The sequence below is a fragment of the Apodemus sylvaticus genome, chromosome 1 (assembly GCF_947179515.1).
Source record: "Apodemus sylvaticus chromosome 1, mApoSyl1.1, whole genome shotgun sequence".
NCBI lineage: Eukaryota > Metazoa > Chordata > Mammalia > Rodentia > Muridae > Apodemus > Apodemus sylvaticus.
The window spans coordinates 32,515,446-32,528,424 of NC_067472.1; the positions used below are offsets into that span (position 1 = coordinate 32,515,446).

At 41.8% G+C, this 12,979-nt stretch overlaps 1 protein-coding gene across 2 annotated transcripts in view; it reads left to right on the forward strand.

The window, feature by feature from the left end:
* Positions 1 to 11,594, forward strand: part of Ermp1 (endoplasmic reticulum metallopeptidase 1) — a 33,234-nt gene extending 21,640 nt beyond the window's left edge. Inside the window, exons 11-15 of one of the 2 annotated variants that reach the window (XM_052187506.1) lie at positions 4,916 to 5,068; positions 5,867 to 6,069; positions 6,714 to 6,829; positions 8,838 to 9,001; positions 9,089 to 11,594. In XM_052187506.1, the coding sequence (XP_052043466.1) occupies positions 4,916 to 5,068; positions 5,867 to 6,069; positions 6,714 to 6,829; positions 8,838 to 9,001; positions 9,089 to 9,256 (804 nt within the window). In that variant the 3' untranslated portion in view covers positions 9,257 to 11,594. The remainder of the gene's footprint in view (positions 1 to 4,915; positions 5,069 to 5,866; positions 6,070 to 6,713; positions 6,830 to 8,837; positions 9,002 to 9,088) is intronic. The other variant, XM_052187516.1, reaches the window with a different exon arrangement.
* Positions 11,595 to 12,979: the final 1,385 nt, after the last annotated feature.

Below are 12,979 nucleotides of genomic sequence, written 5' to 3' on the forward strand. Positions count from 1 at the left end.
ACTTTATTAAGAAAATTTAAGCAAAAGAGGTGGGGTCAGTGTTTGTGCACTGTCAGTTGAATGTGACAAGAAAATGTAGAAGGATATGGTGGCATACACTCTTGATCCCAGCACTCAGGAGGTAGAGACAAGATGATCTCTGTGAGTTCCAGACCAGCTAGGGCTACACGGTAAGACCAGGTTTTGTTGCTAATGTTTTAATGTTAAAATACACACACACACACACACACACACACACACACACACACACACAGCCTTCCTAGCCATCCAGATTCCCCTCTCTTCCTCTCCACCTGGAGACAGGTTCTCATTCTGCTTTAGAACTCTGGGTTACCAGGATGGCCTTGACTTGGGGTGCTCCTCCTCCTGCCCCAACCTCCAAGTGCTAAATCCCCTCTTCAGATAGCCTTCTATTGCAGTAGATATGAATGTGTGGAATATATACTGTGTGGATTGAGATATTCTCTTCTGAGACTTTGAGAATAGTCCCTATGAGCATGTTTTGAAGTTAGTAAAGGCCAGTTCACAGTAGTTTAGGGTGTGTGTGTGTGTGTGTGTCCCCGCAATGATGTCATTATCATTTACTTCTTCATCACTGTCAAGTCACCATTCATGAATTTACCCTTGGGTGATACCCAAACATGCTTTTGTCTCTCAGTCTCTCTGAGTATTCTGCCCAGGTATGGAGTCTTACCTTTGCTTGTCTGTATGCCTCTTTCCCCACGGGACACCCTAAAGGAAAGGAAAGATGGTTGGTCAGTATGGACCAGATTCTTCAGGAGAAGTTCTTTTGGTATGATGTGAGACTGATGGTGAGCCTCTCTAGAGAATGCATCTCTGTTTTGTGCGTTTTCCGTTACAGTTCCTAAGGAGTATTTACTGAGTGCAATAGGTATTCCTTGAGATCTGAGGCTCAGGGACCAATTAGAGACAGGGATTGGAGTTCTTTACAGCTTAGGTTTTCATGTACAGGACAGTGAGCTTTTTCATATCACTGTAGTAAAGGGCATTCCTTGTGGAAATTAGGTTCTGAGGACCTAGGGAGATAGGAAGGTTAACCACAGTCATTGTCAATGTCGTCTGTAGATATTACCTCATCTATTAGGAAAGTTTGCATATGTGGCTTTGCATAAGCAGCCGTATAAAGTAATTCTTATGTGCACATGCTTGCTGTTGGGTATACTAGTATTAAAAGGAGCCTGACATGCTAACTGGTGACTGGATTGCAGGCTGGGCTGCTGCTCACTGGGAAGAGTGCTCAGCCCCCATGCATGCGGCCCTCGTCTCGGCTCCAACACTGAAAGACCCGCCCCCCATGCCCAGCAAACAACCCTACAAGGTCATCATTCACTCTTAGTGTTGTTTACAGAGGTAGATGAATTCTAATGTTTCTTGCTTACTTCTTTTAGTTTTATTATTAACCCTTCAACCCTGCATTTCTGTATTTGTTAAGTATAGTTGCTTTTCCTTTCATAGTGACAAAACAGCTGATAAAAAATAGTAAAGGAAAAATTTATTTTGGGTCATGGTTACTGAGGGCACTGCTGATCATGGTGGGAAAGGCACGGTGGTGTGTCTGCTGGCTGGAATCTGGGTAGGACCATGACAAGAAGCCAGGGATAGCACTCTGAGGACTTGCCACCAGAGAGCTACTTTCTCCACTTCGATCCTGCCTCCTTAATCTCTACAGTCGTCCTGAATAGCACCTAACCAGCTAAGTGTTTAAACACAAAAACTTGAAAAGAATATTTCACATTTAAACCATGATAGATAGGTTTGCTGTGAGGATGAGGGGGTGGGGGGGAAGAGGCCTGGGCACGGACACCTAACTAATCCCAGCGCTTGGGAGGCTGAGGCAGAAAGATCACAAGTTTGAAGCCAACCTTGATCACATATTGTGATGTTGTCCCCAAAGCAAACAATACAGCCCTGGAGGGCACTGCTGATCATGGTGGGAGAGCACACTTCTGTCCTCTGTACATGGGAATCTAGTCTAAAGGTATTTATATTATGAATTAGGTTTTCATTATTCTACTAGAGTAGTGGTCCTTAACCTTCCAAAGGCTGTGACCCTTTAATACAGTTCCTCTTGTGGTGACCGCATCCATAAAATATTGTTGCCATTTCACAACTATAATTTTGCTAGTTATAAATTGTAATGTAAATACCTGATATGTGACCCTATGAAAGAGTCTTTCGGCCTTCAAAGGAGTCAAGACCCATAGTTTGGGAACCTTTGTACGGTGATTGAAACTTTTGGTGCCTACAAAGGTGATTCAGGTGCAGGATACTTGAATTCTGCCCCACTGATCATGTGGGAGAACAGTGAGCCTGTGAGACTGGAGACCGGGGAGCCCTAAGGCATGCTTGGATCCGTAACATGATCAAAGTGCATTGTCATAAAGTATATCGTATCGGAAAACTTTTGGAAAGCATGCTTCTTGGAATATTAGTTTTACAACTGAGTGTGTTGATGGTATGTACCTGTGATGACAACACTTTTGAGCCCTAGGCCAGGCTGGTGTAGATAGGGAGCTATAGGTTAGGTTGAGAAAAGGCTATATAGTGAGAACCTGTCTCAAAACAACCTTTCTCCCTCTAAAACTAACAGCTGTATTTCCTTTTGTTACTATGTGAAATGATACTGTTAATGCTGAGATACTGTAAGTTACTGTTGTTTTGGTTTTCTTACTCATGTGTTAAGGGTTAAAGACAGCTGCTTCTTGATGAATGGGTTACCCCATGGGTAATAGAACACTGAACTATAATCTTTATCTCAGAACGTCTTGTAGTCATTGAGGCTTTATTAAATGTTTTAGAAAACAGTTAACATTCTTGTCAAGTGAGACGCTATCAGACTTTTTGGAGTTCTTTGTTGGTATCATGGTTATACTGACTGGCTGAGAGCCAAAATAATAGGCATGGGATCAGTAGACTCAGCAAGAAACAGCTACACTGGGGTCCTTTTTATGTGCCTTAAAAAAAAAAGTGTGTGGGTGCATGTGCACTCTGAGGGCATGGGTGACATCAGGTACCTTCCTCACTATGCCCTGCCCCGTTTCCTTGAGAGCAGACCTCTCACAGAACCTTTCAGCTAGCCTAGCCAACCTGAGACCTCCTAGGATCTGCCTGTCTCTAACTCACCTTCCCCCCCCCCACCCCCTCTCACTGCTGGGGGCTTTTACATGGGTGGGAATTTAAACTGAAGTCCTCATGTGTGCACAGGGAGTGCTTGTACCTATGGAGCCATCGTCCCAGATCCATTCCTCATTAGGCTCGTTGGTTTGAGACAATGTCTCACATGGCCCAGGCTAGCCTTAAAAATTTGGAAAATGACTTTGAACTCCTGATCTTCTGGCCTCTGCTTACCAAGTGCTGGAATTACATGATTGTGCTACCATGCTTAGCTTCATTTGATTCTGTACTCACTCAAGATTCTAAGAGTGACATAAGATACATTTAAGACAGAGTATGTGTAAAGGTGCTTGACTACAGAACCAAGCACAGTCACTTCATTGCAACGCCTTCATCTTCATTCTGTCCATCCATTTATTACGTCCCAGAAGGTACGCCTTACAGTTTGGAGAAGAGGGAACTTCAATAGGAAATGATAAAGTTGGAGTTTAGGACAGTTTTGGCAGTAGCTAGCTTGGGTGTGCCAGAACTATAGTATTATAGCAAAGATTTATTTTCAAATTATATATTTATAATTTAATATATATATTGCTAAAATACATTAATTTTCCTCTATTTCCTTTCCTTGAGTGCTATCAGACAGCTGCTGCATGACTTAATTTACCACCGTGTCATTAGAGGAAGCTCATTACTTGGTGGGAGATTTGAAACATTTTGAGCACTATGACCACCTGGGAGAAGAACAAATAGGGTTACAAGTTGTTTTGCTGTCTCACCACCTTAAATCCTGGAGTGTTCACCTCCTAACATAGTATACAAGTATAAGGTCTTTCATCCAAGAATAGTACTGTTTGGAAAGGATAGTAGAACATAACATAAGAGGAGACAACTTTGCATAAACTTTATGACATTTGCTTTTTTAAAAAATTTTCCTCATTGAAAATATCTTCATATTCATGTTCTTTATGAGCTTAGGGGCAGGCAGGAAGATGAAGAGAAAAAAGTAGGAGCTAGTTTCAGGTAGTTTCTCAAAACTGAGGGGACTGTGAATGTGTTTTGTGTGTACTCATCTCAATTTGCTGATTTAGTTACAATAAAAAAGCTAAGCATATTTCATGAACTTTTTTGGATGTGAACCTTGCAACTGAGCCATTCATGTTTGCTGTTCCAAGCTCAGATTCATTGTTCACACTGATTAACCTAAAGGACAGTACTGTTTCATAGTGCAGTCTTCCTCCAATGCACCACCTACAGGGTCCATCTGAAGATTAGTCTGCATGCCTCCAACTCTTATTAGCATGTTACAAAACACTAGAAGTGGATCTCAATTTTACTGAAACACATGCTTAGGCATAAAACCTTAGCTTTGAGAGTTTGGCAGCTTTAATGCCATGCTTGGACTCAGTTCCGTTGTGTCTGCTGTGCAGGGCTGGCCGCTGTGGCACATAGGCAGTGGCTTGGCTGCTCATAGGTTCTAGTCCTTTGACCTCGGATGTTTGAACACGGGATCACTGTGCTTTGTTTCCAGTCTCCCTTTGCTTTCTGGCCTGGGTCAGGAAGTGCTGTCCTGGCCTGCTGAGGCCACCTGTCACTTTCTAGGCTCTCCCTTGGGATGAACACACCTGAGGAATTGCTATTTTGTTTATTGGGTCTCACTGCACATCACAGGCACATCACAGCTTTTCTTTATTGCGTTCTAGACAATACCTACTAAAGGTATCATGGCAAACCTCTCTACCAAGGTTATGAATTGGTAATTTGCTTCTGTGCTTGTGTTTAGATTACCTTCATCTACCTTGTGAACAGCACGAAGAAAACCATTATGACTCTAATCCTGGTGTGTGCAGTCACGTTCCTCCTTGTCTGCAGTGGAGCCTTTTTCCCATACAGCGCTAATCCCGAGAGTCCAAAGCCAAAGAGAGTGTTTCTTCAGGTAAGGGAGGTTCTTCAGAAGCAGTGAGGGTCAGGAGATGAGACTCCCCTGTGGGTTTTGAACTTCACCAGTGAACAGGAAACCTAGCTTTTCTGCTGTTGACATAATTTAAATTTAAATCTAAATAGTTGATTTAGATTTGTGTATAAAGTAGCAAGGTACACTGACCATCAGTGGGCATTCTTATTACCTAGACACACTTTCCATAATATCAGTATGTATATAAAGTATGCATGTGTATAATGTGGAAGCCATGAACATTTAAAACTACAAATAGCATGAGTATCTGTAGGCTGATTAAAAGTGGGCATCAGTTCCCTGGAGCTGCAGTTCCAGGTGGTTATGAGCCACCTGCTGTGGGTGCTGGGAACTGAACCAGTCTCCTGGAGGAGCCGCAGTGCATGTTTGGAAGCACTAAAACATCTCTCCAGCTCCTGTTCTGGTTTTGAGACATTCTTACAGTATTGCCAAGACCTGCCTTCAGCTCTGGGCTCAAATGACTGTCCACTCAGCCTTGTGAGTAACTGAGACTACAAGCACACACACTGTCCCTGGTCAAGTCTTATATTTAAGTATGCACTCAACTGTGGTTGTGAATTACAATAAAAGTCATTTACATGTCTGTCATCTAGTTTAAAAAGAAAAAAACCCTACTAATATTAACTTCGTAATTATTAAGTCTCCTTTTTATTTCCGTTTCTAATCAATTCTTGGAATGGTCTTTTTATCTTTATTAAACTGGGATAGGAAGGTAGGTGCTCTGCTGAAAAGTTTTCTTATTAGTCTTGTTCTTTTCAGCACGTGAGTAGAACTTTTCATAACTTAGAAGGAAGCGTAGTAAAGAGAGACTCTGGAATATGGATCAATGGGTTTGATTATACTGGGATGTCTCACGTAACCCCTCACATTCCTGAGATCAACGACACCATCCGAGCTCACTGTGAGGAGACTGCCCCGCTCTGTGGCTTCCCCTGGTATCTTCCAGTGCACTTTCTTATCAGGTTAGTTCCCAAATTCTATCACTGTCAGGATTCAGTGAAACTTACCTTAATTCAGTCAAGTGCTGTTTGTAATGTTTCTATATTACCATAAAATTTCCATTTCTTTAGTCAGATAATGAACTCGGGAGCACAGTTTGCTATTTTAAACCTAAGAAGTCTCTCCTCAAGAAACTTGAGTAGTTAGAGGGTGATGCCCCTGACTGTGTAATACAACAGTCACGACTTCCTCCAGCTTGAGATGCTCACACAGTTGGCCTTTCAGTATTCATCAGAGGAAATGGGATAGGCAGTGGAATTGCCCTGGAAGTTCCTGTTTTTAAAAGGAGTTATCATTTATGTGCACAGTGTCTGCCTTGTGCCTGTGGAGGCCAGGAGAGAGCATGGGCTCTCTGGCCCTGGAGTCACGGGCGGCTGTGAATTGGCCAATGGACACTCGGAATTGAATCCTCTGGAAGGAGGGCTTTTTAACTGTTGAGCCATTTCTCTTAATCTGAATGTTGAGAAGGATTTGTTAACAACCTGGCCAGCAAAGGAGCTGGCCTCATTTGTCATGTCATCAGGCATTTCTCAGACCCCTTTGGGTGTTCTGAGCTGATCTGTGAGTTACTAAAGCATCTTAAATATTCACATTATCTTTCCAATAGGAAAAATTGGTATCTTCCAGCTCCAGAGATTTCTCCAAGAAACCCTGCTCATTTCCGACTTGTATCCAAAGAGAAGATGCCATGGGATTCGGTGAGGTTGACCTTTGAAGCAGCAGGTGAGCCGGTTTCCTTCTCACGCCACTTCCTAAGCTTTTTAGTTGGTGGCCAAATATGTCTTCCATCGGGACATATCAGAGAAGCACATTTTATTGCTTAGAACAGTTTTACAATGACAAAAATATTGAGCAGAAAGTATAGTTTAAAGCTTATCAAGTTTGGTCATTCTTTCCCTAAAACCCAGCTTTTACTCACTCTTCTATTCTAGACTGTACCTTTTTCTACTTAAGTTTCTCTTCCTTTCCGTGTCTACTAAAGTGGAAGCTTAAATTACCCCACGTAGATTTTCCTAATATATGCATTCAATGCTATATTAAATTTCCCTTTGAATACTACTTAGGCAGTATTCAATTTTTACACTTGTAACTTTTATACCCTAGAAATTTATATTTACCTCAAAGGCTATAAAATAGGTATACAAACCAAACACTTACTGATAAATCAGAGAACTTTGACACAGTTCTTTGGTGTACATAGGATTTTACTGGTTATTAAAGACAAGAGGCTGTTTATACCCTGATAAGATGGACATGCTTGTTCATTCCTTACAGAAGGAACGACACCTGAGTACTCCCTATTTAGGTGTTAGAGTGCCTTCTGTATTTTCAAAAGCTGATCAATAGTTCGACTTTATAATTATCGGTGCTGAGTCCACTCTGAATAAATTTGTAGCATATCTGAGTAAATATGTACTACAAAATGGCAGAAGTATGTTTAGAGTCATTTCAGAAATTGTAAAATTTTGTCCTAGTCCCAAGACAAAAATTCATTTAACAAGTCAGAATGAAACTTGCCAGGAACTTAGACAACATGTCTGAAAATTAAAGTCTAACACATCCCAGTCCAAAGATAGTAAGATTTGGTATTTATATGCTGATGAGTAAAGGTAAAAAAACATGTAAAGTGTATGACTATTATGTTTCTGTAAGAGAATAACATTTTCTATGGACAGTATAAATACTAATTCACAGCCCAGTGACTACTGAATCCGAGCCAGTGTGTTTCAGGCAGCATTTGGTAGCACTGCTATTAAGAGCACCCGGTGCTATGTCACCTGGCTGTCCTAGAACTTGTTCTGTAGATCATACTGGCCTAGAGGTGAGAGATTGGCTCTGCCTCTCCAGTGCTGGGACTACAGGCATGTGCCACCACTGTCTGGCCCAGTTATGGCTTTTAAGCTTTACTGAAAGTCTTAATGTTAGATACAGCTTGTTATCAAACAGATCCACACTGTCCTGAAGATTTTTTTCTGTTCACCTTTCCATGTTTAAAACTAGTAGCTTGTGCAGACCCCAACGAGTGACGTCACGTAAGCCTTGTCCTAGGTTCCCCACAGTACTGCCAGCTGATTTACCACATTTGATTACTTCCCACCTTAAGAAAACACGAAGTTCTGCTGCTTGCAGAATGACTAGACTACTTCTGCTACTTCTTTAAAGATTTATTTATTCATGCACATGAGTATGCTGTAGGGCCTCAGATCCCACCACAGATGACTGTGAGCCACCATGTGTTTCCTGAGACCTCTGGAAGAGCAGACAGTTCTCTTAACCGCTGAGCCATTTCTCAGCCTAATGACTGGACTTCTTAGCACTTTGGGTCTTTTGTGTATAGAGCTAATAGGCAGTGTGGAAAGTGATGGTTAACTTTATTTGGTTAGAACCTTAACATTTTCTGATATCATGTGAATAGTAGATTTGAGCTTGGTTGATCAGTTACCCTCTTCCGAACACTGAGAGTCTTAAGCTCACTACAGGCAGATTACCTTTAAACTCTTCCTGCAACCTGTTTTGGTGATGGGGCTGGGCGGGAGATTAGGTAAGTTACATTAGCAGGTACCAAGTTACCTTTCTCATTTAGATTCTGTCCTTTCCGTTCTCGCATTACTTAACCTTGTCCAAACTGTTAAACCTCCTTGAGCTTTGTAGAGCGCCCATCTAAAGTGATACCACAGATGAAGCTTAACAGTGTTGTGACTGCTGATTGACTTAAATGTTCCTCTTACAGGACCAAGCCATATGTCTTTCTATGTTCGAACCCACAAAGGGTCAACACTTTCTCAGTGGTCTCTTGGCAACGGCATTCCAGTCACAAGCAGAGGAGGGGACTACTTTGTGTTTTACTCCCACGGACTCCAGGCTTCGGCATGGCAGTTCTGGATAGAAGTGCAGGTGGGAATTTCCCGGGCTCCCAGATAGCATGGAACAACCTTGGAGTTCAGTGCTCTGGCTTCTGAGAACTAACTGATTTTTCTCTAGCAGGTCTCAGAAGAACAGCCAGAAGGAATGGTCACTGTGGCCATTGCTGCTCACTACCTATCAGGGGAAAACAAGAGATCTGCTCAGCTGGATGCTCTGAAGGAGAAGTTCCCAGACTGGTCATTTCCCTCTGCGTGGGTTTCCACCTATAGTCTCTTTGTGTTTTAATCTTGTGGATGGACTTTGAGGACATGTCCCCTGGACATTCCGTGGGATAGTTTCTCTCCCATGGTATATGGATGTTTGTAATACAAGTCAATGAATTACTGAGCATATGTTCAAAGAGCTGTTGGGATACCACTCTTCAGGGCCAAGTACTGTATGGGTTAAACTGTGGGCCAGTGGTGCCTGGCCATGCCAGTTGACAATTCCTGTTTTCTGACACGTAAGCACATGTGGATACTGCCAATCATGTCACTTCTATGACTGTAAGGACTCCGCAGCATGCCACTTTGAGGATCAAGGATGGAGACTCTTAGACCACTGCTAATGAAATAGGCCAAGTCCACTTGTCAGTGGATGGTGGGTAAGATGCCCTTCGCTGGAGTAGTGCCTGTCTTCGCACTACCGTGGTAAGTCACTGGACAGGAAATGCCACAAAGGTGGAAGCCGTTGCCGCCATCAGATGCCGAGCGTTGCTGCTTCTTCAGGCAGACGTTCAGGTGTTTTGTCTGTTCCGAAGCCTAACCTTGATGCAGCGCTCAGGGCTGGACTCCTGAGTATAATTCAGTCTACTTTCCCTCAAATATGGTCCTGTCATTTACCTGGGGAAGAGAACATCTCTTCAGCTACATTTTCTTCTTATAGTTCATGGGTTGTTTTATTTGTGCAAGCACAGAACTTAAACTTCTTCCCCAGAGTACTGAATAGCTGCTGAGGTGGAAGAGGAGGAGGGCTGGGAGGACTGGGAATTTTATAATATTTATTCTCTGTTATACAAGATTCATCCTTTAGCACACATTTTTTATTGCTGCATTGGGTTTCCTGTTTTCTAGCAGGTGACTGTTCTTGTAACTTGCTGTCAGTGAGAACTGGCTGCTCTGATGTTGAGGGTGTAGCTCATACAGGAGACAGACAGTGATCCCTGTATTTGTTAATTTGCAGATAAGGGCAGCAGTAAGACTTAATGGTGCTTTCACTTTGAAGACCCGGGCTGTAGCTTGTGAGGTATGTCATGGCAGTGGCTCTTGTGGCTTCTCTAGGTTCCATCAGTGACAGAGGATGAGACAAATGTAAATTATGCTAATTTTACAGTAGTAAATGTAAAAAGACCAAATGAGTTAGCCAACAAGCATGACCCAAAATGTAGTTGAAAGAAAAGCCATAGTAAGGCATAAACAAAACAAAAAAAATCTCCTTGTCAGGTGAGACCAGGAAGGCATCTCTCAGAACTGTCTGAACGTCAGCAAGAACAGTTAAGTGTGCACCGCAGGAGAAGGGCTTCTGAAATCTGCCTGTGTGGCATGTCTCGGCTTCTCAATCACGTTCCTTGTTTTGCCTGCCCAATCTCTAACGCCTTAAAAATCCTGGGCCCATGCAGACATAAGGGCTGCAGCTGGAGCTGAATGTTACCATGCCGACTGTCACATGTGTTGACACTGTAAAGTGGAGTCACTTTTTTGCTGGACTCACAGAAATCTTATCTCAACAGTGCTTCAAGTGTCTGGCTCCTGCTGTGTATGCATTATCTGTCAGGTAGTACTTAAAGGTTTGAGGGTTTATGTCTAGCTTGGAAAGAGCCACAGCTGAGGAAAATAAGTAACAGTACTAATAGCTCAGTGAATTTCAAAATACAGGCTTATATTCCATGCCTGGGTTAATCTGAAATTGATTACTAGAAATTATGGGGGAGGGGAGCAAAATGTCATGCTGAAGAAGTACACAAAAACCAAGATTTTCTCTGATTTCTTACCTTTTGGTGGGCGTCTTTTGAGTATAATCAATCATGGTTTTCTTTCTGTCTTTGGGTTGTTTCTCTATGCAAATGATTTTGATTTTCTCTAACATTATGCAGCCACTAACAAGATGTTCCATTTCAGGGCATGCTTAAAGGCCAGACATGGTCAAGTATTACATGCAGTATTCATGGCTTTTAAAAGGCACACTCTGTAGTAGTATCACTAGACCCTCCCCTTTTAAAGATTATCTGATCACCTGTGTAATTCACTTCTCAAAAGATAGTTTCAAGGACTAAGTAATGCATCCCCCTCCCCATGAGTGTAAACATAAGCAGCCCATTAGGAAGAAGTATAAAGAACTGACTTCATAGTTCTTAATGTTTAAGGAAGATTGTTCTACAGTGTTTCCAGTTTAGCAGCTATAACTAAGTGTCCCCCCCCCCCCCCCCCCCCCCCCCGCTGTGCAGGAGATTAGTCCACAAGCCTGCCTCGGTGACTCAGGAAGCTGCTGGAGGACCATGGCTGTCCATCTCCTTTTCACTTCTCTGCTGACTTGTTGAGGGTTAATTGTTGCCTTACAATGTTACTGAAATAAACTTTTTAACATACTGGTTGGAAAAAATGGATCTTTTATAACTGCTTCTTATTCTATCTCCATATTTCAAGGCTATTTTATATCTCTGTCTGTCTGTCTGTCTTTCTGTCTGTCTGTCTCTATCTATCTATCTATCTATCTATCTATCTATCTATCTACCTATCTACCTTTAAAATGATCTCTATAGCTTGAGTATAACTGCTATTTTAATAAGTGATATAAGAATTCAAGATAGAAATGCTCACTTTGGGGCTGGAGAGATGGCTCAGTGGGTAAGAACACCAACTGTTCTTCCAAAAGGTCATGAGTTCAAATCCTAGCACCCACATGGTGGCTCGCAACCATCCGAAGAGAAAAGACATCTGATGCTTTCTTCTGGTGTCTGAAGACAGTTACAGTGCAGTCACATATAATAAATAAATAAATCTTAAAAAAAAAAAGAAATGCTCACTTCACCTGGAATCTTTTTACCTGGAATGAAACTGCATCTGACTATCAGAGAAATAAAAAGAACCTGTTTAGTAAATGGTAAAATCCTGAGTATATATTTAAGTTTAAATCTTCTCCACTGAGAGGAAGTCACAAAAGGAAGCCTTTTTAAAACTGGCTAGGGATAAGAGCAGGGGAAGGAGCCACACTGCAGCCTGGGACCCGGGGAGGCTGGCAGCAGGACAAAGCATTTCTCCGAGCTCTTTTAGTTTTCTGAGGAGATTCTGTCCTAGCAGTTCAAGGTGAAACAACAGTTTTTGTTCTTCTCATTTTAGGGCCAATTAAGTCACAATGGACATATGCCTCGGTATATTGAACCTTAAAAAAAAAACAATTTGATTGCAAAATTTATTGAGAATTTAATCAAATATCCTGACCAAGTGGGATCAGTGAACTATACCATACAAACAATAAACAATCCTATGATCATCTCAGGAGAGGATTTCTTCTGAGAAAGGGGTTGTTTTTATTTCCAAATGATCTGTTTTGATATCAGCAAGAAATTTAACTGTATATATTAACTTTCAAGTTATGCTGAACCAAAACAATGCAGTAAAACAAAACTTTTTAAAAAAAAGTATACAACAACCAAAGAATAATTTTCATAATACCAAATTTTGTGCTTTGGTGTTTCCTAGTTCTACTAGTTACACACTATATATTTTATCAGTCAAATGCAGCCCAAATTCTACCTGGTTAAGGTCTTCAGTGAGAACTCAGAGCATCATACTTAAGATAAAAGACTACCTTAAGACAGGGAGAAGACAAAAATGTCAATTGCCTCTCCTACTGATCCTCATTCTCGTGGCTCCAGCCAGGACAACCTGGCAAGAAAAGACAAAATATGCAGATCTGAGGTGCAGAGTTACAATTCTATGTAGTTGCAAATGACATGATCATCTACATAGA